Below are 26,120 nucleotides of genomic sequence, written 5' to 3'. Positions count from 1 at the left end.
TACAGCACGCAGAACAATGGGGTCCTGGTCCATGACTGGGGCTCCTAGGTGCTACTGCAATTCAAATAAATAAAATAACAAAAGCTTGCAGTCCCTACCAAGGGGTATTTGAACTAGGGATCTAGCAATGAAAGGCTCTGCTCCCTTAACGAACCCTCTATACAAGAGGATTGGAGACTTTTTAGTGGTGTGGAATTATTAGCGAGATCTGGTGGACACCTCACCTCCCATTTGCTGTCACATTGTAGCCTTGTGGCAATTGCGGACATGGCAAAGTGCCATTGGGGAAGGATTTATGTGATTTAAGGGGCTCTGTGATAAATGTTACATAGTTAAAAAAAAAAAAAAGGCAAATCACACACACTGCTTTTCTTCTCCCCTTCTCATCTGATCTGTTCCTCTTCCTCCCCGTCCTCCACTGGAGATGCTGCTCCTTCACCAACTGGCCCATCTCCCCGGTCCCATGGGTATAGTATCTGGCTACCTTGTGTCCCCCTCTTCCCTACATGTTCCTCTTCTGGAGTTGTCTGGCAGCTTCAGACCCACTGGTGGCTCAGGTTCCTGACTTAGGGGTGGCTTCTCTTTCTCCTCCTTTTACAGAGCAGTGGACTTTATCAAAGGCAGCTAGACTGGCTCCTCCTCCTAGTCTTTGGAGAGCCTGGAGACCTGTAGAAGCGGCTGGAAACTAGGAGAAGGATCCAGCACCATGTGACCAGCCAGCTCTCTGCAGGCCACCAGCAAGTGCTCTGTGGATTGATTACACATGTCTCTGAAATACAGTTTGGGAACTGCTGCTCTAAAGCATCAGGGTCTCTCAGAAAATAAACAGGTTCTAATTATGTGTATTCAGCATGTTATTAGGGTAAAATTACTGGAGGCCATTCCCAATTATTAATAGGTCAGTGGCGTGAGTGTGCTTTAGTTTAGCTATTTGTAATGCTTGGCGCGCTCTGAGGAGAGGAGCCAGGAAGAACACCAGTGTAGTTAAACAAGGAAGAAATGGCAAAGAGAGTAAGGCACAGGCTGCACAGCTAGTGGGGAAAGATAATTCCCCCCATCCCACCTTACCGGTCGAGGCCGTGTCTCCCTCAGGAAGGATTTCAGGTCCCCTCCAGCCATAAGCTCCAGCAGGATGAAGCGTGGCAGCGCCTGCAAGCTGACCCCAATACAGCGCACGATGTTCTGGTGGTTGAACTTGCTGCAGAGAGAGCGAGACTAAACTGAAGGGCAGCTTTGAACCAAAAGGCACCTTGATGTGGAGAGTCAACCTGCCCTACCACAGAGAAGTTGTTTTTCCAGAGGAAACAACACATCTGAAGGGGTGCTGAGCCAGTCAAATGTAGGTATGGTCTGTGATGCTACCAAGTCTAAGGTATCACTGTTGGTAGATCTAATTAGCAACACTACTACTTTGGAGACACTGGCCCCAGTTCTCTGTTAGTTTGTCTCTGTGCTTGGAACCGGAATGGAGGATGGGGCTTTCTGCTCCCTTTGCACTCCCTATATTAAGCGTCTGGCACAGCCTATGGGCCCTGGGAAGCAAAGAACAGCCACAATTCACTGTGCTCTGGACATGCGCCCTCCTCACCCACATCTACCTCCCCTCTGACTTCCCTATGAGTGAGATTGGGAGTAGGGTTGCTCCAGCAGCAATACACAGACATGGGAGTCAGTTATGCAGCGGGTATTACCCTGGGTCCCCAATGCCACCGCTTTCAATGCCCATTTGTGTCTCCAGCTCTTAGTGGAATGGAAAATTGGCTGCCTGGGATCTGTGACTCTGCCACTGACACTGTGTGGGCTTGGGAAGGCAAATTACTTAATGCCAACATTGTCAAAACTGTCCACTAACTTTGAATGCCCAACCTAAGACAAACAGGGCTGGATCTTCTCATGTGCTGAGCTCCAGGTGAATGGGGGAGGTAATTATGTTTGAAAACTAGGGCCTCAGTGTTCCAGGTTGGGCACCCAGACCTTAAAGCATCTAAACTCAATGGACCGTTTTAAGAACATTAGCATCAACCTTTCTGAGCCTCAGTTTCACCATCTGATTTTTTTAAAAAAAAGAGAGAATAGTGCCCACCTGCCATTGTCAAGCACTTTGATATCTTTGGGTGAAAAGTGCAGTATGATGTATTTAACATCATCTCACATAGCACTTTTCATCTTGTAGGACCTGTGCTTTGCCATGCATAGCCTACATAAGCCCTTGGTTACCTTTTATTAACACACCTGATAATAAGAGCTTCCATGAGGAAATCCAGCTCATCTTGCTCTGAACACATCTCTGGCAATGTCTGGAAAAGACCGGACAAGAAGGGAGAGGTTTTAGTCTCATGATTGTAGAATCCCAGAACAAACAGAGTCTGCAGCCATCCCCTTCTCTCCACAAGAAACTCTCACACCAAGCTAACAAACATGCCATTTTCAGACTGGGTTGTGAAGCCCTGTTGGCAGACACGGGAGATTTGCCATCAGATCAGAACATTGGTCCATCAAGCCCAGAACCCTCCTTCTGGCAGTGGCCTATAGCCAGATACTTCAGATGAAGAAGAAACACCCCATAATGCAAACAGTCAACTGCACAATGTTGTACATATTGGGGACTCTATCGTGTTGAGTGTGATATAATGCCTAGACAGATTCTTTCCCGACCATTACAATCAGCTACTGCTCTACTGGAAATCTGCATCTGATGCTAGTCACCTCGATTTCAAGGATGACGTCAACAATCATAGTTTGTACTAACGGGTTTTTGCGAGATTCCTCAGACCAATTTGGGAAGAACAACATTTACCAGACTGGCCGCAGAGCCATTTGCCCAGTTGTGCTGATTGAGCTGCTTGCTGTTTTTGTGCTTGGCACTATGCTTCCAGCTACTCAACATGATTCTTTTCCAAATTGTGGCCACCCACCCTTATGGCTGTGGCACCACGCAATGTGATCAACTGCCAGTTGCTCAAAAGGTTGAGTCGGAAATGTTCGTTTTGGGGCAGATTTTGTTTGAGGGGGTCTTTGAAGCGTTTCATCTGCCCTCCATGCTTACAATTGCTGGAGCTTAATTGGGAATATGCAACGTGTTATAATAAATTGGTCTCAGTCATACGAATTACATGGTCAGTCCATCTAAGTGGGTGCTTGAGATGAAGTGAGCTCAATACCAACCGAACCAGCTTTTGCCAGGAATTCCATATCAGAAACCCAGTCCTGCCATCTGATGCCCAGCAACCATCATCGGTGTCATAAATGGAAACTGTCTAGATTTTTATGTGCCATTTATAACAGGTCCATGTTTTGCACCCACAGAGCAAAGTTTTGAGGACAACAGCATTATAGACTTTGATTTTTTCTGTAGTCAGATTCCATGTTGCTTCCAGATTTGGTGCTGGAGGTAATCATATGCAGCATTAGCTTTCTTAATTCATGTATCAACTTTGTGGTCAATTGTCGCTTCGTTGTCCAATGTGCTAGCGAGATAAGTAAACTGTTTGATGGCTTGGAGTGTGGCACCTTTCAAGATCATTGATGGGTCTTGGTAAGGTTGTTGAGGAGCTGACTAGTACATAACCTTGCTTTTCGTTCGCTGACAGTGAGGCCAAAATTACGAGCCACCACAGCAAAGTGGTTTGTAAGATCTTGTAGAGTTGCTTCAGAGTGTGCCATCAAGACACAATCATTGGCATACAGCAGTTCCTGGCCCAATGCATCTATCAGCTTGGTGTTTGCACGTAAACAGGAAAGATGGAAGAGCTTATCAGTGCAGAAGCATATTAACATGCCATTTCAAGACCCACAAAGGACTTTCTGTAACATCGCAGCAAAGAATAGACCAAAAAGGCTAGGAACGAGGACACATCCTTGCTTTACCTTGTTTGTGATTGGAAATGGATCTGTTACATCACCATCAATATTAACTCCTTCAGCCATGCCTTCATGGAATTGCTGAGTGATGTTAATAAATTTGTCTGGACATCCAAATTTAGCGGGCAATTTCCAGATGGCAGTGCAGTTGACCATGTTGAATGCCTTAATTAGATCAAGAAACACGATGTACAAAGGTTGGTGTTGTTTGTGACATTTTTTCTGTAATTGTTGAATGAGGAAAATCATGTCAACAGTGCTCCTTTAAGCACAAAAAGCCACACTAACTCAGATAGAACATTGTCAACGATTGGGTCAGGAGTTAATTCAGGAGGATCCATGCAAGAATCTTGCTGGTCACAGACAGCAAAGAGATACTACAGTAGCTACCACAGTCATTCTTTGAGTCTTCATGCTTATAGACAATGACGATGTTGGCATCTTTCAGTTATTGCGATATGAAGCCAGACATGTAACAAAGATTCAAAAATCCTGTCAATAAGAAGATTTCCTCCATGCTTGAAAACTTCAGTTGGAATGGCATTAGGATAAGGAGATTTGTTATTTTTCATTACTTCAACAGCTTTCAATGCCTTGGCACGTATGGGTGGATTGGCAAATGCATTAGATGTGGGCAATTTGTGGACATTATCCAGTGATTCATGAGAAACAGTAGAAAAATGATTAAGTAGTTCACTAAAACGTTCATGCCACTGTTGGTAGATGGCAGTGCAACCTGTGATGAGAGAGTCACCATCAGCACTTGTTAGTGGCGTCAAGGCAGACTGGGTAGGATTGTACACAGCTTTGACCGCTTCACAGAAACCTTTGGAGTCATGTTTATCTGCTAGGGTGGGTAGTTCTTCTGCTTTACAGTCAAACACATATTTTGCATTTGGCGGAGTTTGCGCTGGAGTGTGCTGCAAGCTGCCTCATATCTGGCCTTTTTCGACCCAGAGAGTGGGTCAGCTATGAGCATGGCATGCGCTTGTCGCTTGACATCAAGGATATTTGATATTTCAGGATCACTGTTGTCACACCACTCTGCATGATGGCATTTCGTATTCCCAACACAATCCAGAACAGTGTTACAGATCGTGTCACGCAGGGATACTCATTCGGCAGATATGTCATCACTGATCATTGGAAGAGTTTCTAAGAGAGTAGTTGGAGATTCTTTTATATGGTCTAACACCCTCACACACTAACGGGCATATCAACCCAATGGACAGGAATGCTACCGTCCAGTAGTGACCCCTTTGGTTGTGCGAAGCATGGTATTGGCTGGGATTGAAGGGGAGGCTTGCTCAGCCCTTTCATGATGAGAAGATGATGGCTTTGAAGCAGGGACTTGATGATCAGGATAGTTCAGAGGGTAGAGGGAGGGGGATGTAGTGGGGCTCCTCAGGGTTCCCCCAAAGGTGTAAATGAACCCCCAAGGAAAGAAGGGAAGAGAGAAAGGATATACATGCCTCTTGTTGTGCATATGGTCCTTTCTGTTGAGCTGCACTATAATGGAGCAGACATGGAAGTGCATGCCACCTCCATAGATCAGCACTGCTGCGCATCGGTTACACATAGCAGAGGGCATCATGCTGCAGAACTGAAACAATAAGCTGGCTTCCCAGGCAATAAGCTGCCTTCCCAAACTGAGAGGATGCAAGTCATCACAGTTCATTAGTGGCTTTTTATAAATGGTAACAGCCGAATGATTACTGGGCTCTAGTATCCCCGTTGCTGGAGCTCATCATTACCAGCCATGTGTTAGCTTCACTTACAGCAATGTCAGACATCACACAGAACATGGTTGGATGGTAATAGATGCAAGCTGACAGCTTGGAAATAAAGTTCTCTGTAATGCAATTTCTCATTTAGATAAGGTTGAGTCAGCTGGATTAATTTCTCAGAGATTCTGAAAATAAACAATCTTGTTGATGGACATGATGCCTGCAGCACCAGAAGAGACCATGGGAGCCTGGCTAGTGATCGGGGCAGGGGATTGTGAATGATGCAACATGGCCCATGGCAAAGACAGGGCACTGGACTAGGGAGTCAGTAGATCATGTACAACAGGCACAGTGATACCTACTGTCCTTTGTAAAGGGCTTTGAGATCTATGGATGAAAAGCGCTATGTAAAAGCTAGGTGGTATTACTCTGCCCAAGTGACCCTAGGGAAATCATCTCACCTGTTTTGTGCCTCAGTGTCCCTAACTGCAAAACAGGGACAATTCATACCTATCTTCCAGAGGTGTTGTGAGGCTTAATTTATCAATGTTTTTATAATGCTTTGAGGCCCCTGGATGAAAGATGCATGAAGTGTTACTACTGTGATTATTCACATATCGTCACTTACCTTCACAGCCACCTGCAAGGGACTGGGGTCACTGGGGATCCCCACCACCTGACCTTCATATACTTCGCCAAAGGCTCCATGGCCCAAGCCCCTGGATAAACCAGAAAAGATAAGGAGGTTTTAATGCAGAGCATGCACACTGTAATGTTCTGATCACAGGAAACAGAACATGGGTATAGCTTCTATGACAGTAAAATATGAAGAACTGAACCTTCAGTCTTGGCCATGCAATTGGTAACACTCTGCACAGTCATTTGTGGGAGCATGGCTTGATTTCCAATCTCGATTTTGTCTATCTTTGACCTACAATGTAAAAAGTGCTAGGGGAGGTGGCCCTTACAAGTAACAGCTTGTGGATCCTTAATGTATAATAACCCATTTCTGAGTCACTGATAACTCGGAGGAAAGTGATCTTGAATGCTTATGGATCAATGTCCTAACAGATAAAGCACAAGATGGGGTACTAGTAAGTGTCTGCTACTGAGCATCAAATCACACTAGGGAACAAGATGACGGGCTTCTTATATACCCATCTGTAGTGTGTAGGAAAAAAAGCTACATGATCAAGGGAGATTTCAATGTGAGTGACATATGTTGGAGGAATTCTTTATTAGACCTTGTCTTAACAGATAAAGAAGAACTGATCACAACATTAAACATTAATGGTAGCTTAGGTACAAGTGATCATGACTTGATCACATTTATAATGTACAAGCAGAATAAAGTCCAGACTAGTAATATATTTTTATATATATATATATATATATATATATACACACACACACACACACACGTGTGTATATATCATCTAGATCTCTGTGTGTGTGTGTGTGTGTGTGTGTGCTCGCACACGCTTTAATAGGATCAGTTTCACAAAGCTGAAAAGAATGATGAATCAAACTAGCTGGGAGGAAGAATTTAATCAGAAAAACATGAATTATAATAAAGAACACCTTACACTAGATGCCAAAACAGCCAAAATCGCATAATCGAGGAAGAAAGCTGTGCTGGTTAAAAAATTGGTTTAGAAAGGAAGTGAATGCAGCTATAAAAAATAAATATAATATATATCATTACAAATGGAACAAGGGGGAAGTTGATAGTAATGAATATACATCTGAAGTTAGAAATTATAGAAAATTGATAAGGAAAGCCAAGGGACACAAGGTGAAATCTGTGGCCAGCAGAGTTAAGGACAATAAGGATTTTTTAAAAATATTAGGAATAAAAAGAATCCTGACCATGGTATTGGTCCATTACTAGATGGAAATGGTAGAATTACCAACAATAATGCAGAAAAGGCAGAAGTGTTCAATAAATATTTCTGTTCTGTATTTGGAGAAAAACAGACGATATAGTCTCATCTTATAGTGATGATAACCCTCTTTCCATTCCACTAGTGTCTGAGATGATCATTGAACAGAAGCTACTAAAGTTGAATATTTTAAAGTCAGCAGCTCTGGATAACTTGCATCCAAGAGTTTTAAAAGAGCCGGCTGAAGAACTTCCTGGACCATTAACATTGATTTTCAATAAGTCTTGGAGCACTGGGGAAGTTCCAGAAGACTGGAAGAAAGCTAATGTTGCACCAGTTTTTAAAAAGGGCAAAGAGGATAGGTCTGTCAGCCTGACATCGATCCTGGAGCGGCTGATGTGGGACTCGATTAATAAAGAATTAAAAAATTAAAGGAGGGTAATGTAATTAATGCAAATCAACATTGGTTTATGGAAAATAGATCCTGTCCAACTCACTTGATATCCCCCCTTTTTTTTTAATGAGATTACAAGTTTGGTTGATAAAGGTAATAATTCTGATGTAATATACTTAGACTTCTGTGAAGTGTTTGACCTGGTACCGCACAACATTTTGATTAAAAATTAGAATGATGTTAAATTAACATGGCATACATTAAAGGGATTAAACTCTGGCTAACTGACAGGTCTCAAAATATAAATGTAAAAGGGACATCATCATTGAATGGGTGTGTTTCCAGTGGGGTACCACAGGGCTTGGTCTTTGGCCCTATGCTATTTAACATTTTTATCAAGAACCTGGAAGAAAAAATAAAATCATCACTGATAAAGTTTGCAGATGACACAAAAATTGGGGGAGTGGTAGATGATGAAGAGGACAGGTCACTGATTCAGAGCAATCCAGATCAGTTGGAAAACTGGGCGCAAGCGAACAATATGCATTTTAACATGGCTATACAGTATGTAAATGTGCACATCTATGAACAAAGAACGTAGGCCATATTTACAGGATGGGGAACTCTATTCTGGGAAGCAGTAACTCTGAAAAAGATTTAGGGGGTCATGGTGGATAATCAGCTGAACACAAACTGACAGTGTCACACTGTGGCCAAAAGAGCTAATACAATCCTGGCATGCATAAATAGGGAAATCTCAAGTAGGTGTATAGAGGTTATTTTACCTCTGAATAGTGTCCCCGGTTCTGGTGCTCACAGTTCAAGAAGGATGTTAATAAATTTGAGAGGATTCAGAGAAGAACCACGAGACTAATTAAAGGGTTATAAGACAGGTTTTCTAGTGATAGACTCAGAGAGCTCTCTCAAACAAAGAGAAAGTTAAGGATTGACTTGATTACAGTCTATAAGTACCTACATGGGGAACAAATATTCAATACTGGGGCTCTTCAGCTAGCAGAGAAAGGTATAACACAATTCAATGGGTGGAAGTTGAAGCTAAACAAATTCAGTCTGGAAATAAGGTGTACATTTTTGAGAGTGAGGGTAATTAACCATTGGAACAAGTTACCAAGGATCGTCTCCATCACCGACAATTTTTAAATCAAGATGGGATGTTTTTCTGATAGCTCTGCTCTAGGAATTACTTTGGGGGCAGTTCTATCGCTTGCGCTATACAGGAGGTCAGACTAGATGACCACAATAGTCCCTTCTGGCCTTGGAAACTACAAACTATGCCCGATGAAGCCAGTGTACTGGAGTTAAAGTGTTGGCACAGTCGTACATAGCACACAGCATTGTCCTCTTACACTAGTACAAGAACAGTGTTTAATTTTAGTCTACTTGCTGTGTAACTCAAAATGATGGGCCTATCATGGATACACTTTTCATTTGATAGCCATACTCTAAATCTGCTAACAACTCCTCATACAATTATACATCTCACTTAAAGAAAGCATCAAGCGAGAGGCTGTGTAGTACAGTGTGCTATGTAAGTGCTAAAAATGGTTACTGTAGATGTTAACATATTATGAAGAAGGTTTGAGGTTTAATTATGAAACAAGATAGAGAAAAAAGCAAATAAATAAATCGTACATCCCACTAATGCGCGTTTTCTCCATTGTGCTCATTAGAGAAGTTTTGTGTCACTGCTTATTCTGGTTTTCAATTAATGAAAGTTAAAGCACTAAGTGCAACAGCCGGCACATCACATGGGCATTATGGGCTCAGGTACACAACATACCACCACTGTGGTGAATGTAGCGGAGATGGAAGCTGCTGGACTGACAGCGCTGGAATCCCCTCTTCAACCACTGAGGGGTTCAGCTTTGGCAGGGGCAGTGCAAGCCCTCCCCCTGATACTCCTCTTCCTCAACTCTGACACGGAGGGGGCTTTCTAGGGGCTCTCTCATGCAGCGAGATGCCGAGTCATTCGTATGAACCAGGCCCAGACTGATGGCCAGATTGAATGGCTGCTGGGTGGTCTGCGTTCTATTGAGCTGGTGGCCTCATTCCAGTTCTAAATGGCACCTCTGTGGACAGTCTCAGCAGATCACAGAGAGTGAACTCCCCAGATCATGGTCCCTCCTAGAGAAGGTTAAGGTACATGCCTTGTGGGCGAGGGTGGGGGAAGCTTGTGCTATTGTTGTCCATGCTGTACCTGTTCTGTAGATACAGTTCAATTTAGAGTGGCTTTACTCCTTGCCAGGATAAAGAATGTTACATTCTCTGACTGTCAGGCCTCAGCCCTGGCAGCTAACCCACACTGCAAAGTCAAATTGCCTGTGGCTTGACTGCAGCTATCAATTATTCCCAATAAGTGTCAGCCTGAATCATTGTTCTCTGCAGCACTAACCCACCCTTTGTAAAATGGGGATATAAAACAGAGCTGCTACGGCTCATAAACCTATCCCTCCTCCCCCATCAATTCCCAGCTGTTTCCTTTACCCTCGGTGGTAAAGGCATTTGGCAGCACACATTGCATTGGGAAGTCCTAACTTCTGATCAATGAGTTATTAGATATGACAGAGGAGCCCTGAAGTACCTGACAACACAGTGAGGGTGGTAGTGGATGTTGTGGGCTTCATCTCTGTTGTATCTCAGGAAGGATTTTGGAAATACAAGCTCTGAATCTCCCATACCCTCCTGCTTCTTAATCCTGTCTTTTGGCTTTGTGTCTAAGATCATGAAGTATCAGTATCACATCATATCCTCTATGGAGGAGGACTGTATCCTGCAATAGTAGAGGGGCTGGACTCGATGATTCTGCAGGTCTTTCCTAGAGATGATACCCAACCCATGGCCCCCTAATCTTTTTAAAAGTTCTGATCCAGATTCTAATGTGGCTCAGGCCCATGGATAGATTTCCCCATCTCTGGCTTTTATAGTCCGGGTCCCACTGTCCGGTAGCATCTACAGTCTCATTGCTCACTGCTGTTGTTGCAGTTGCTGATGTCACTCTCATTGCCAGGAATCCAGTCACAGACTTTTAATGAACCTCCTCCAATCCTCATGTTCTCCATATTACATCAGTTAATAGTTGGTCTAAACACAAGGGTATTCACAAAATGTTTGAGACCCTGAAAGAAAGATGTCTGGGGTCTGAACTACTGGGCTTCATGGTGATAGCTGTTCAGTTCCTTCTACAAGACAGATGAACAATGTGCCTATGAAAGGCTAAGGAGACCTAGCTGGAGTCCAGTCCCCACAATGATCATGTGTTAAGCATGGAATACCACCCTACCCACCATAGCTCTTTTGTGTGTCCAAGGTGTGTGAATGTATGGAAAGAATGAGAATGTGAGAGATCGTGTGTGTATGTGTGTGTGTGTGTGTGTGTGTGTGTAAGTAAGTAAAAGAGAGTGTATATGAGTGGATGAGGTGAAGTATGGGGAAGGCAAACAGATGAGCTTACCTTATGAGGGAGATATTTTTCCGAGGCACCTCTTTGAGATCACTGATGGAGGTGGTCTTTCCTGCAAAGCAGTAGTTGGGATTGTAGTCCGTCATAATAGTGGAGGTGCGCAGCCTGCTCAGTTTGTACTCAGGGCTCTGTAATTCCAACTGCATGGCTTGCAGCTCCTGGTGTTTCCGGCGATACACTGGAAATAGAGCACAATGAATCAGGGAGGCAGACTGCATTGTGAACATGAAGGCAACCAACACAGAACATATGTGCTGTGGAACTGGTATAGTGCTCAGACTCCAGTGAATCAAAATAAACGGGGGCATTGTCAACCATCTATACTTCACGTATATGCAGAAGTCTGGGTGCTTCTCCAAAGCTCAGGCTGAAATTATCCAACTTGTTTGATTTAGAAATTAGGCTAAGAACAAGCTCACTCATGAGTCGCCCAGTATTTCTTGATTTGAAAAATAGGGTGAAATCCACTAGCAGTGAACTCTGAAGTAACAAATCTGTTTTGTTAGAGTTTGTCTGGGCTTCAAAGTATCCAGATCCAATTTTCCCGAATTTCAAGGGCGTTTGGATGCAGGGTTTTGGTTAAGCGCCTAGCTTATGAGGAAGTTGAATAAAAGTCCATACTTAGTTGCGTTGTATCACAATGTTCACACTAAAATCTCTTTAGAAGTAAAATCTCTCCCCTCACAATGAAGTTGTGTAAATAAAATGACTTCACTTTATGAAACTCCCTCTTGATTCCCATAAGCATGAAGGGAGTCTAGCGGATAAGTGTAAAGTTTTTAAAGACACCCATCCACTTGATCAAATGTTTCTAAACCTCAGACATGGTTCAAATTTGGGGGAAAGCTGAAATCAGTTCTTATAGTCTCGGAATCAATTCACTCAGCTGTTGTGTTAGCTCTCCACACCTATGGAAGACAGGCATTTCTTAGGAAATCACAGACCAAAGCTAGTCTTATTGTGAAAGTAATTCGAGTTCCACATGTAAGTTTACAAAGTAGGGCCCAGTCATGGACAGGCCCAACAGTAATTTTGCCACTGACTTCAATGGGAGCAAGACTGGGCCCGAAGACTGTGGCTGTACGAGGTCCCATGTCTGCTCTGATAGATAAGTCACTGAGAGGAAGAGTTTAAGGGGAAAACTTTCACTAGCAAAGGGGGATGAATTTAATGACCTATTATCAAGCCCTCCTAGTTCTCCTTTCACCTTATCATTGCTCTTGGTTTGGTTGGTCAGATCTCTGCTCATTCCTGAAATGAGAATGATAGGGATGGCCAGAAAGAATTTGGTTATTCTTCTATTCCCTGAAAAGTAATTAGATCCTTAAGGGGATACTGTTAGAACAGAAACTGTACATCTGAAACCACGTGTATGTATTAATAGCAACACCTGAAATAACTACACAAATCTAATTTACTAGTCACCATCTGACCTGGGTGTGTGTTTTTTCAAAAAGCATTTCCCTCAGTTTGGACAATGGAAGGATACTGGCTAGTTTGAATCACTGGTTCTCATGCATTAGTGCAATAATCCTGGTATGTTTAGAGTAGGAATGTAGGCATGGGATTGTTTAAATAAAAATTTAAAAAAAGATGTAATTGAAATTCTGACAAAGGCCATGAACATCCATGTCTTACTAAACCATAATTTGTAAAATTGGAATCTAGGCCAAGGTCTTCAAACTTGGGTAACTAAATGTAAGCACCTAAATGCATATTGTAGGTACCCTAAACTAAAAGAGTCCTGATTTTTTTTTTAAAGTGTGAGCACTCACAACTCCCTTTAAAATCAGTGAAAATTGGAAATTGTGGTCTGACATTTTTACACCCCAAACCACACAACGGTCTCTCTTTAAGGATGTAATCATGAGAAGTACGGCAATGCTGCAGTCAGTCACTGGAAGGACCTTGCAACTAGCTAGTAACGAAAAGGAAGACAAAGATGGTAGTTTAATTATACCTGGATATCCATTTATACCAATATTTACTGCCTGGTGAAATATAAAGTGTAAAAATATTGCTCAAACTAATTTTTTTTCAACTTTCCCTTCACAAGGAAAAATGTCCCTAAGTTGGTAGTTTTGGTTAAAAACATTTATCAAAAAAGAAAACAGATGAGTTTTCATTAAAAAAAAAACAACCAACACAGTGTAAAGCTTGAGTCCTAATGCCAACGTTCTTGGCTCTACTAGAAATGGCTTCGGTGAGAAGCACAATATGCTGCCACTTTTGCTGCTCTCTGCACATTTTGCTTTATGAGACACTCACCTATCATGATCCCGGAAAAAGCCAGAATGAGAGCAGCCACCAGTGCTGACGTCACTACAGACAAGACCAAGGAGAGGGGGAGATGAGCCACGGGGTCAGCTGAAAGAGATGCATAAAGAAGGGGGAGTTACTTGTTTTAACTGATCTCCCTATGGTCAGGCCGGCCGACAGCAATTCCGGGCCTCAGGGCAGAACAGTCAATGGGCCCCCGCGCACGCACAAGCCGTGGACGTGGTCCGCCTGACATTTGGCAGTGCTGCGCCTGCGCTGGCTGGTGCCCAGCGAGCTGCCAGCTGCGCTGCTGGGTGCGCTCTTCCAGCATGGCCAGGGCTTCCACATGCCCGCCCAGTAGGGTTGCCAACTGTCTAATTGCGCAAACCCAAAGACTCTTGCCCTGCCCCTTCCCTGAGGCCATACCCCTGTCCTGCCCCTTCTGAGGCCCTGTCCCCGCTCACTCTATCCCCCCTCCCTGTGTCGCTCGCTCTCCTGCACCCTCACTCACTTTCACCAGGCTGGGGCAGGAGGTTGCGGTGTGGGAGGGGGTGCAGGTTTAAGCTCTGGGAGGGAGTTTGGGTGCGGGAGGGGGTGCAGGCTCTGGGAGGCAGTTTGGGTATGGGAGGGGGTGTGGGGTGCAGGCTCTGGGAGGGAGTTTGGGTGCAGAAGGGGGTGCAGGGTAGGGGCTCTGGGAGGAAGTTTGGGTGCAGGGGTGCAGGAGGGGGTCAGGGTCGGCTCTTACCTCAGGTGGCTCCTGAAAGCAACCAGCACACACCTCTGGAAGTGGCTTCTAGATGGGGGGCCCAGGGGGTCTCCGCGTGCCACTGCCCACAGGCACTGCCCCCACATGTCTCATTGGCCGCAGTTCCTGGCCAATGGGAGCTGCGGAGTCGGTGCTCAGGGTGGGGGCAGCGCACGGAGACCCCCTGCCCCCCCAAGGGCTGTAGGAGCATTCCGTCCGCTTCCAGGAGTGGCGCGGAGCGTGAGCGAGCGGGAAGCCTGCCTTAGCTCTGCTGCGCTGCACTGCCGCCAGTGGTGGAGGCTGGGGTCCCCTGGGCCCTTTTAAATCACCCGGGCCCCTGGGCAATTGCCCCCTTCCCATCCCCCCACCCCATCAGCGGGCCTGCCTCTGGTCATTTTTAATGTAATATTTTTTTCTATCCCTCCTCCCATTGACTCCATCTGTCACTCTTGCACTGTAGGAAACAGAGGATAACCTCTGCTGCAATCAACTCCCAGATCTATGACTTCCAATGGCTCATTGTTTCACTTTCCTCAATTAAGTTTGAGCCATAAAAACAGATGGTTTCCTATCAGGAAATTAATACACACACTCACTGGCTTTGAAAGCAAGGTCATAAAAACAGGGATCAGGGGGTGGGGGTGGGGAGTTAAATTGTCAGTGGGGGCTGAGTGGTGCCATCAATGCCAAGTCATAGCGAAAATAGGATGAGGACAATTGCAGTATATCATCTGCTAAATGCATCCACACAGAAAGAACAGATGACTACTGGGGAAAACCCTACTACATGGAAGCTGTGTTAGCTGGTTTATAACATTCCTTTCCCCCCCCCCGTGCAATATCTACCATTTAATAATACTTATGGAGCACTTTCCAATCAGGGATCACAAGGCAAACGATGACCATCACCACACCCATATAAATACATCTGACTATCCCCATTTTACAGATGGGGAGACTGCAACATAAAGAGGTTGAACAATTTTCCCAACTCAGTGGCAGAGCTGGGAATAGGACCAAGAACCCTGGCTTAGAGTCCCTCGCTCTACCTGCTGGACTCAGTACCTCTTCTTAATGTACAAATGTGGGGAAAGCCCAGTACTGGAGCTCTGAGTGTAAGCAGGGCAAATATACTCCACTCTGCTTGCCTATGTTTTGCGTTCAGCTCTCAAATGAAGCACTGACTCAGATTCTCCTCCTTGCTTTCCCCTCTCCCATGATGTTTACCCCTCCCTCTGCCTCATGCCTGTGACATGTCATCTCTGCCTCTCGGGAAGCCTAAGCTTAGGGTTGAGTTTGACTGGAAAATTCAGGGGCGCCATTTCAGATTTCAGTGGAGAGGGGGCAGCTTTCAGCAGAGGCCCAGGGGCCACTTAGACCCCTGGAAGTTCTTGGGATTTTTGAAGGATAAAAAGTAAAAATCCAAAATCAGTCAGTTCCCTTCACAGCTGCAAGGGGAGAGACCTCACTGTGCTTTTCCTAGGAAAAGCTGAGACTCTGAAGCACAAGATGGCAGCCCCCAGTGCACCGTTGGGCAAAGGGTGCTTCATCGCTCCTCTAGCAGCCGATGTTCTGGCCACCTTTGCCAATCACAGCTTCTAGCCCGAGCACTAGGGCCAATCAGTAGTGAGGGTGTGTGGCACCAGATGAGGTTGGAGCAGAATTGCAGTTGCTTCAGCCCAGAGGACAGGTGGGTCCCTGGAGCTGGGATGGGTAGGTTGGGGAGCAAGCTCCAGGCTGCTTGTGGGTCTCCGGCTGCTGCAGGTTTCAGGGAACAGAGCAGGTCTCTGGGCCTGGAGCCCGAGCTACTCTCCAGGGCAGCCCCAGGTGCAGCCCACAGAAGGGACCCTGTAGGTACTTGTCTTCCTCCTGGGCCATGGGCAGCACCTTGAAATTAAGCATAGGTGGGAGAAAAGAGCAATTCCCTCCCCCAAATTGCAACCCTGGGAAAATTCCTTCTTTGTTTGGGGTGAGTGAGTGCGAGTTAATTTCAGATCAGGGCTTCTCTCTTTGATCTGTGCCCGATACAGTGTCAATGTAACCAAAGGCTCTTTAAGGGACACTCACACCCACAGATCACATATCTTGCCCCTTCAGTGCAAAATATCACTTAACTGCCCAATGATGCATGTATATAAGGCAAAACACATTAGCAGTGCTGCCCCATGTGCCAGCTTCCTCGCCACTGAAGTGCACTGCGTTTTCACTGCAAATGCCAGCAACAAAGGGGATAATTAATCAGGGTCGACTTTAAAGAAAGGCTATCTAAGTGCTTCTGTGCTGTCTTGCAGTCCAGGTCATTAAAGAGGCTTTCACTATGTATTCACTCATAGACCTACCCATCCCAAAGGAGCCCCTTCCTCCCTGCACCTTCTTACCTACACAAGAGACACCATCGTCAGCCAGGTCTGTCCCAGGCTCACAGAAGCAAATGACTTTTTGAGTCTCCAGATCAACACGACACTCATCAAGCTCACAGTGGCTGCAGTTGAGGTGCAGCTTAATAGCCACCTCTCCGTGCCCCTCTGTCACTAGGGAACAGAAGAAAGAGGCTGAGTTGTTATTGTAGAGATAACCCAAGAGCTTTCCGCAGACAGCAACAGGAGAACTGCCGCATTATGGGATGGGAAATGCACAAGCGTATGGTGCCCAAGTGCCCCACATCGGGTGGGATGGGCCCTATCTGAAAATCTTTCCTGACTGCCATTCACCCCTCTCTGCTGACTGTATCCCCACTTCTCACTGACACCTGCATTAGGGGAGAGGAGACTGAAGGAATCTCAGCTAATAGTTTTCATTTACAAAAAAAATCCCTCCGCTAAGCTGTCTTGGACACCTGCACTGTAGCCATGTTGAACCAGCTATGCTGGTGCAATGTGGCCACACAGCCCCACCCCCTTCAGTGAAATCCCCAATGCAGCAAGGCGTCCTGCCAGCCTTGTATTGCCTCTACAGAGCACAAGGGGCATTGTGGGGCAGGCCCAGGGCATGCTGAGGCCAGGAGGAAGTGTTGCAGGAGCAGTCCTGTGCCCTCCATGCTACAGCAAGCCCCATTGGGGCTATGGGAGTGGGGGGAGGAGATGCAAGTTAGGGCAGCCCTCAGGAGCCTCCTAGTCTGTGCTGGGGCTGAACCATCCACAGCATCCCCTACTTACCCACTGGGGGAGATCAAGTTCAAGTCCTCAACTCTTGGGGCCAGCACAGACTGGGAAGGCTGCCAAGGTTGCACACTCCACCTGTAGGAACTGGGGGAAATGCCTCACTGCCCTCTCCAGCAACTCTGTCAGTCTGACCCACGAGACGCTTTAATGGGGGAAGAGCTGAGCACTGAAACATTTCCCATAAGATCGCTCTCAGCTTCCAGCACTAGCAGAAGCACAACATATAAATCACAGGCTGACAGCTTGGGGAGAGGGGTCTGCTAAATCATCTAGTCCGTGCTCCACCCAGGACTGGATTGTGGTCGTAGATTGTTGTAAACCAGACGTATTCCAACTTCGTTGAGTAACATCTTTTATTTCAGGCAACACACCTATCCCGGCAGTAGCTCCACAGACCCACACTTGCCACAGTTGCCAACAACATACAACACAACACTGGAACACCCACAAATGTCCTTGTTTAACAGTCTGCCTACTCCCCCTACTGGCTGCCTTATTACACACATTATAACAATTTGTTCCCTACAGTATTTCTTGGGTTCATTGTCCAGTCCAGTTTTAAGCGACTTAAGAAATGAAGCTTCCACCACTTCTCACTGTTAGGAAATGTTTCCCCAACAGCCTCCATTTTTTTCTTTGCTCCCTTTCATCTCCTTATTCCTCACTGGACTACACTAAACAACTTCTCTCCTTCCTTGGTGTTCACAACCACACTAATCTACATTTTCTATCTAAGGATCTCAAAGATTTCCAGACACAGCCTACTCTAAACATGAAGGAAACTCATGAGAACTGATTTCGGACCGATATCAATACCTTTTAGTGCGGGGGTGTATAAAGTACCCAGTGGACTAATAAAGGACACACCATCCTCCCCATCCATCTCTGGGTCATTGTCCGCTGCAGCATTGCCACCTATGTCAAATCAGAAGGTACCTTAACATACTGTGGTTCACTAGATCTAAAATACAGTTAAGAATTGCAACATGCAGGCAAATTCACAGTATGAAGCATCCAAATGAGAAAGGGCAATTAATCAGTCAAAATATCCAACTGGGATGTTTAATGGATGGTGGAAAGGTTTAGTGGATAGTGGTACGGACTATTGGCCTTTCACTTCTGGGATTTCGGCTTAATAACGCTTGTGGCTCTTAATTAAGCAAATTAATCTTTCAACTCAGTCCCAAGCAGACCATTGCCCACTAAGCACAAACATCACCTTTAATCATTCGGATGCTGTGAAAAACATATGAACAGATCGTCCTATGCAGTCATTTGGCTAGCAGACTGGTCAATGCCAGTGCATAAGGGTTAATTCCGCACAGGTGCTGATCAGGCTACGTACTCCACCAGCACTGGGAGTAACAGTCAGCTGATCTGCTTTCTCTCCTCTACACCCCTTGGGCCAGGGTGGTCCAACAGCGATGGGGGACTGAAGGAGCTTGCCTGGGAAATGTTCAAGTGTGCCTTGGACAAGCAGAGGATCTCAGAAGCGGAGCTGTAGACCAATATTTGATCTGTTAACATGCACAGATGCCCTTCCTCCCCCCCCCACAAAAGAGAGGGTTGTTTTTCCACTTTCATCACCTTTGGCAGGGGAGAAAATAGCATACTGCAAACAAAAGTATCTTACATGAGGCATTCTGTTGAAAAAATCGTTACACATAATATCAGCACAATGCAGGTGGTCAAGCTAGGAATTCAGGCTAATTACTTCCTTGCAGTGTTTTGAGTCTACGATTGCCCTGATTTCAAGCCACAGTGGTGGATAACCAGGGGTAAGAAGTCCACCACAGCTGAAGAGATGGGTGGCCACAGGGACTGATTATGAGTTGTGGAGCTGTTCACCCTATGGTGACGGCTTTCAGTCTGGCCCATATCAGTAGTAATTCAGTGTCATTACCATCTGACGGCTGACCTGGAGCCTACTGGAAAGGAATTAGTGGCCTCCGTTCAGTTCCTTGTTGATGAAAGCCACCATCATAGCTGTCATTAATTGGCCTCCCTTGTTGGCAGTCTTAGCACAAGAGCCAAGGATTGGACTATGGAGACCAAAATACCTGCCTTGCCCTTAGAGGTTATTCCTCTAGGGTTGAGGCATGCTGGTCTTAGGGCAGTGTGGAGAAAGCTTGGATTGCCACTGCTCATGCTGAATCTCCTTTAAGGCTATGTCTACACTGCACCGTTAACCCGGTAATTGGCACCAGGGTCTGAGCATCTGGGTTAGCCCTGCTCGGGTGAGAGCACCTCCACTGCAAAGCCATATCTGGCTATTTCCACACTTGCCTGTGTGTTTCTGGGGGAATACACCATGGTTTTTCATGCTGAGACACTCTAGGATTTCTTTCCCAGCCAATTGTGGGAGAATTTGTCTCTCCTTCACAGGGAATGGTGGTAAGAGCTTTGGAGGACTCGAATGATTTAGCCTGTGTCCCCACTGAACAGTAGGTGGTTTTCAGCCTGAGTTAAAGTGGAGTCATGGCTCTCACCACCCCTCAGCTGGGTCAGCTAGCCTGGGCTCCAGACCCGGATAAAGGGTGTTTTCTTTCCCCCCTGCATGGATGGTAAGTGGGGTGAAGACTAAAACCCGGGTTAACTCTGCAATGTAGACATACCCTAAGTGCAAACACTGGCCATCAGACTCCATGGCAAATGCCCCCAGATGCTGGTCTTGACAACAGGAATGCAAAGCCTATGGCTCCTGCTTCTTCAGCATCATGGCCAAGAAATGAAAGACTCAATATATAATTATGAGTCAAGAATCACAGCAGGATCTTGATGGCATAGTTTTCCACAATGCAAAGCCAGGATTCCAGCTGAAGAACTGACATCCGGCTGTTTGCTTAAAGGCTAAACAACATAAGTTCATCCAGAGCTAAAAAGGCGACACACAGACATCCTATTACATAACAATCATATATACTAGCTATAGGAGAATTTTTGATCAGTGTTTTGCTGACTGTTAGCACTAAAGGAGGGGAAGGGACACCTTGAACATGAAGCCACTTTACCTATATATCCTCCGCCTCCTCCACCTGAGGAGCACCCCCCTCCACCCCCTCCGAAACCCCCTCTTGTCTCCCACCCCCACTTCTTCATGGCCTGGGGGCAGGATTTTCCTCCAGTAGCACCTTCCAGCAAGGACTTTCCTGACCACAGGAAGGAAGTGTTATCATTCCAGCCACCTCCACCACCTGCAGTTAAGAAAAGAGAAAGCAGCCCATGTAAGTTTCTGTTACATCCAAAATATATATATCAGCAGAATGAATGCTCATTCCAAACACGTCAGCTGCAAGGGAGATCATCATCTAGTGGTGAGAGAATGGGATGGGAGTCAGGACTGCTGGGTTCTATTGCCAGTCTGCCACTAACTGGCTGTGTATGACTTGTGGCCACCACAAACTCTCTGTGCCTCTTTTCATCCATCTATAAAAGAAGTGTAATACTGTAATGAGAGCTGGTCAGAAAATGGTATTTTTCCATGAAAAATGTAAAGAGATGAAAAATGTGAGTGTGTGTGGGGATGTAGGAGGACATAGGATTTTTTTTTTTTTTTTTGAGGAAATTTTCCAGTTTTTTCATGAAAAACGAAACCCAAAACTTTTTTGGTTTTCAAAAGGTTATTGGTTTTCAAAAAATACTGAAATAATTTTTTCACTAAAAAACCCATAGAAAATGTTAAAAGAAACATTTTTCTGCAAATAAATTAATTAAAAATGCAATTTTTCTTCACCAACTTTTTTTGATTGAAACATTTTGACTAGCTCTAACTGTAATGGACCGGCTACTGTGTATGTGCTCTATTGCCCTCTACAGGATGAAATCAGATATTCTCAAGTGTGTGTCTTTGGTCTCATATTAGTGACAGCTAACACAGAATCTCCTTTAGCTTGACTGTAGTTGCTAGCACTTTTTGGAGCAGGAGGATTTAAGCATATCCTTGCTGTTGCTGTGAAGTTTCAAGTGGCCAGAGCGTGCAGCACAGTGAGAATGGGGAAGTTGGAGTAACCCTTCACCACCACAACTCTTTAGTTTGCCATACAAATCCTGAATAACTTGAGTTTGTGCAGTGGTGGGGGTGAATGGCTTCCTCCACACTGACAAGTTATACGCAGAAACCTGAGCTCAAGCTATGGGAAGTAGAGTGGATGAGGGAGGAACTAACTTTCTATTACTCTGTCACCAGCCTGGGGTCTGAAATATGTTTTTCAAACAAATATTTAATTATCTTTTAAATTAATGGACCACCCAACACAAACCATTTTTCTTGAAACCAAATTCTAACTAATATTTCTACTACCTTGAGACATCTAATTTTCTGATATCAAAGAGTTGTGCTTATACTCTTTAATAGTCTAAAATACTACAGTGATTCTTACTAGCACTACTGGTGCCTTTCATTTGAGGAGCTCAATGTACTTAACAAACAGTAATTAGTTAAAGCTCACAACAGCCCTGGATGTAGAGAAGCATTATCCCCATTTTATAGGTGGCCAAACAGAGGCCTAGAGAGGTTAAGTGACTTGCCAAAGGCCACAAAGTAAGTGGATGTCAAGAAGAAAATTAAGAGTCCTGACTTCCAGCCCTCTGCTCTCTATGCAGTCCCCACTACAAAGCATTCAGTTTGGAACATTAAAAAACCCATTTCTGTGCCTCCATTCCCCATCTGTAAATTGGGGATACTAATACTTCTCTCTTTCAGACAAGGATTGGGGTGAGTTAGTTTGAAATTGTACAAACTACCACATCCGTAAACACTAAATATTGTTAATTGTGATTTTGTTTATTTTTGCAGGGTTCATGATGATTGAAGGTTCAAGATCCAAAGCGCTGGACATTACAGAGCTATGGAAGAGGCTTTTCAGTCTCAGGAAACAAAACAAACAAACATACGGAGATTAAAGTGAATTTCATGCTTGGGAAAGGTGCCAGACTGATTGTCTGTAAGACTGAAGTCCACTAACCACAGAACAGTACAATCCGAGAACGAAACTAGACAATGTTCTGTAGGGAACAATCCTGCCTTGGCAGGGAGATGGACTGGATGACAATAGGTCCTGCCCATCTCTGTTTTTTTGGTTCTGTAAGCAGAGACCGCCGAAACACAAGCTACTCATAGAGAATGCACTTGCCCTGATGCGAGAGGGTGGTCCCCACCTCTGTGGCTCGTTCAGCCATTGACCTTTTTGCAGGGACTGCTAACCTGTTTGCACTAGCCTGGGAAGCTATGCTGTAGAAATGCTACATGATTTCCATGTCTACAGGGATGTGAGAGTCTCACATTTTTGCATCTTATGTTCTGTCCCTCAAAGATTTGCTGAGACAAGGTGGGTGAGGTAATATCCTTTACTGGACCAACTTCTGTTGGTGAGAGAGACAAGCTTTGGAGTTTACACAGAGCTCTTCTTCAGGTCTGGGAAAGATTTTCTGAACAGAGTAAATGTTCCTTACCTGCAGCTCCTGAATTTCCATTCAGCCCTGGAACAGATGAATCATTCTCCAGCCTTTCTGGATGAAAAGTATCTGTTTTGGCCCTGTAGGCCCTGCCACCACCTCCTGCTGCAATTATCAAGGGGACTGGTTCTCCATTCTCCATCTTAACAGGGTGAATTGAGAAATGAAGCTAGGGTTTACGCTGTGTCAACATGCAAATACAAGTTCATCTCACACGCTAGTTACTTCATGTTGCACTAAGCAAGTCCCTAGGACTGCTGAGCAGTCCAAATTACAATTGCCTTATTCATGTACCTGCATCCAAAGATTAATGGACAGTACTAATCGTACCATGTTCAGTGGAGAACAGCAGCTTCGATGGCTATATGTATTGTGCATGCCAGTGCTCACGGATCTTGTAAAGCATGTAATGTTACCCTGTATGATGTAGTATATCAATTACAAGAGCTCTAAGGTACACTGCTCTGTGTAGTGCAGTACAGTGGCTCCACTTTGCAGGGGATTATCACTTTGGGAGCTACTTGAGTGTGCAGAGTTACTATGATATGGTACAAGTCTATTGATTTGAAGCATATTGAGAACACATAAAACTGGGAGTCGGGATGAATGCTGATTGATTAGCCAACTTTTGATAAAATGTAAATGACCTGCAGTGGAGATCAATGGTCTTTGGCTGAAAGGCTACACCTACGGCAGAGCATAAAGGCTGATCCCAATTGTTCATATGCCATAGCACAGCAGAAGTCAAAGGCTATAGGGCCTTGTGTATTCTGTGATTCCACAGCTCAAGAAACTGCCGTGGAATTTACCCATTGGACAGAACTGTGCTCCAGAATCTCAGGTCACAATAAAAAAATATATTTTTAGTCCTTGTGGTTGCAAGGTAAACTTTAAAAATGTGAATGTAAACTGATCCAGTGACCCTGCCTGAGTCAGCAGACAGCCTTAGCAAACGCTTGAAGAGGTATGAACAGGGCCATTCAGCTCAATAAGGGCTCAGGACCTCTGTGCATCCACAGCCATAAATTGTAAATATAAGTTATATTTAAGCTCACTTTAAGGCTTGTTTATTCTGTGGGAGCGGTTTAAAGGGTCCTTAGTGTAAGTGAGAATCAGGCCCAGAGAGTTCTTGGTGCTCCAGGGTACATTGTAGGGGGCACTTACTAAACAAAGGATGGCATTCACGTAAAAGTCTAGGTAGTGTGCAGCATTTTTATGTAATAGGATATAATGGCTATGTTCCTGTACCTTAAATATATACGTTGCTCCTCCCCCTCCACCACCTCCTCCTGCCCATTCATGGACACTCCTGTTCACTCGAATCTCCTCTTCAATCACGTTATTCTCTCCAATGCATACTTTCTGTATAACATGGTTAGTCTGCAGATAGAACAGCAAGTCTGAGTTCAGACAAGGAGCTTCCATTTTGCTGCACACACAAAGTAAGTTCATCAGCTAATCATAGAATATCAGGGTTGGAAGGGACCTCAGGAGGGCATCTAGTCCGGCCTCATATGCCTCCCTCCCCTGCATTTGCAAACCAATGGTCTAAATGTGCTTCCACCAAAACCAAAGGGAATTTTGCCTCTGCCTCCAAAGGGAGGAGAAGCAGGCTCACACTCTCCTACAAGAGTGTCACCTTTTGCTCTGCTACTGGCCAGAGGAATTTCTGGCTTTTTAAAACTGAATCCTTTAAAAATGAATCCAGTGCTGACACAGGCACTGATCTTCCAAAATGCTGGGGGGGTGCTCGACCCCCGGCTCTGACCCAGGCCCTGCCCCCACTCCACCCCTTCTCTCAAGGCCCCACCCCTTCCCGCCCAGTTCCACCCCCTCCCCCAAACATGCCACGTCCTCACTCCTCCTGCACACCGCGAAACAGCTGTTTGCGGCAGGTGGGAGGCGCGGGGAGTGAGGGAAAGGCGCTGATCTTCAGGGCCCACCAGCGGGTGGGAGGTGCTGGGGGGGGAGGGTGGTGCTGCTAGGGGGGCTGCCGGTGGGTGCTCAGCACCCACCCTTTTTTCCCTGTGGGTGCTCTAGCCCCGGAGCTCCCACGGAGTCGGCGCCTATGAGTGCTGATCAAAAGAGGCAAATAGACATCCCTAGAAACTGATGTCCTATATTTATCCACAGGAGAGGTATGGCATAACCTAAGGGTGACTCTACTCTACGTGCTAGGGGGTATGATTCCTCTACTCGTGCGCACATACTCAGGGACGCTGGAACAATATGTACAGTGGGGGTGCTAAGAGCCATTGAACCAAACTGTAAACCCTGTATACGATGGAAGCCACTTCAAGCCACAGCACCCCTACTTCCAGCAGTGATGCACATACTCATGCTAGCTCTCACCGAGCTAGCGTAAGTATAAATAGCCGTGTAGCTGTGCTACCATGGGTAGCGGCAGCAGAGGCGAGGCTGAGCTGTGCAGAGTACAAACCTGACAGAAACCGGTGGGTATATTCGGCACAGCTCAGTCACCCTTCCACTGCTGCTGCTGCCACAGCCACACAATTTATACTCATGCTAGCTCAGTATGCGTACACAAGGAGGGGAATCACCCCCCTAGTGTGCATCATAGTGCAGATGTAGCCAGTGCAAACCCCTCCCACTTCCTCCTACCCGTAACAACAATAACCTGGTTTTCACCTACCACTTTTTACCCATAGATTTCCATGGGCTTTACAAAGGCAGGTAAGTATTGTTACTATCTACATTTTACAAATGGGGAAACCGAGGCACTTGGCAATGACATGACTTGCTCCAAGTGACACAGCAAGTCAGTGGTAGCCAGGAATAGAACCCCGGTCTCCTGACTCCCAGTCCAGTGCCCTAGGCACTGAGCCCTACTGCCAACCTGTTTCAGTCCTGACTTTGAGGGACCAGCTAAGGATAAAGCTTCACTACCAATCAGTGCCATACGCCAAGACAGTTTTTGTGGTGGACACTAGTTCACTAGGCAATCAGCTGAGTCCACACCAACTCATTTCAAATAGACCAACAGAGAACTACAATTACCATCCCTAACCCAGGAGAAAGAACAGTCATTTGGTGACTAATTATGTTCACGTGGTTCACACCTGTTTTCTCCCTAAAGTCAATCAGAGCGTGTGTGTGTGTGTGTGTGTGTGTGTGTGTGTGTGTGTGTGTGTGTG

The 26,120-nt window shown here is 45.4% G+C and overlaps 1 protein-coding gene across 1 annotated transcript in view; it reads right to left on the bottom strand.

The window, feature by feature from the left end:
- ALK (ALK receptor tyrosine kinase) overlaps window positions 1-26,120 on the bottom strand; it is a 561,137-nt gene that overhangs the window by 25,660 nt on the left and 509,357 nt on the right. The window contains exons 14-23 of the mRNA XM_026649582.2: window positions 24,214-24,345; window positions 22,963-23,107; window positions 20,643-20,705; window positions 18,328-18,426; window positions 16,729-16,881; window positions 13,615-13,713; window positions 11,338-11,524; window positions 6,217-6,307; window positions 2,233-2,297; window positions 1,069-1,198 (exon numbers count right to left, since the gene is read on the bottom strand). Coding sequence (XP_026505367.1) covers window positions 1,069-1,198; window positions 2,233-2,297; window positions 6,217-6,307; window positions 11,338-11,524; window positions 13,615-13,713; window positions 16,729-16,881; window positions 18,328-18,426; window positions 20,643-20,705; window positions 22,963-23,107; window positions 24,214-24,345 — 1,164 coding nt within the window. The remainder of the gene's footprint in view (window positions 1-1,068; window positions 1,199-2,232; window positions 2,298-6,216; window positions 6,308-11,337; window positions 11,525-13,614; window positions 13,714-16,728; window positions 16,882-18,327; window positions 18,427-20,642; window positions 20,706-22,962; window positions 23,108-24,213; window positions 24,346-26,120) is intronic.

The sequence above is a fragment of the Terrapene carolina genome, unplaced genomic scaffold (genome assembly GCF_002925995.2).
Source record: "Terrapene carolina triunguis isolate 2854851 unplaced genomic scaffold, T_m_triunguis-2.0 Scaffold85, whole genome shotgun sequence".
Classification (NCBI taxonomy): domain Eukaryota; kingdom Metazoa; phylum Chordata; order Testudines; family Emydidae; genus Terrapene; species Terrapene triunguis.
Note: the sequence above shows the minus strand (reverse complement) of the source record. Positions and strands in the feature narration are given on the sequence as shown.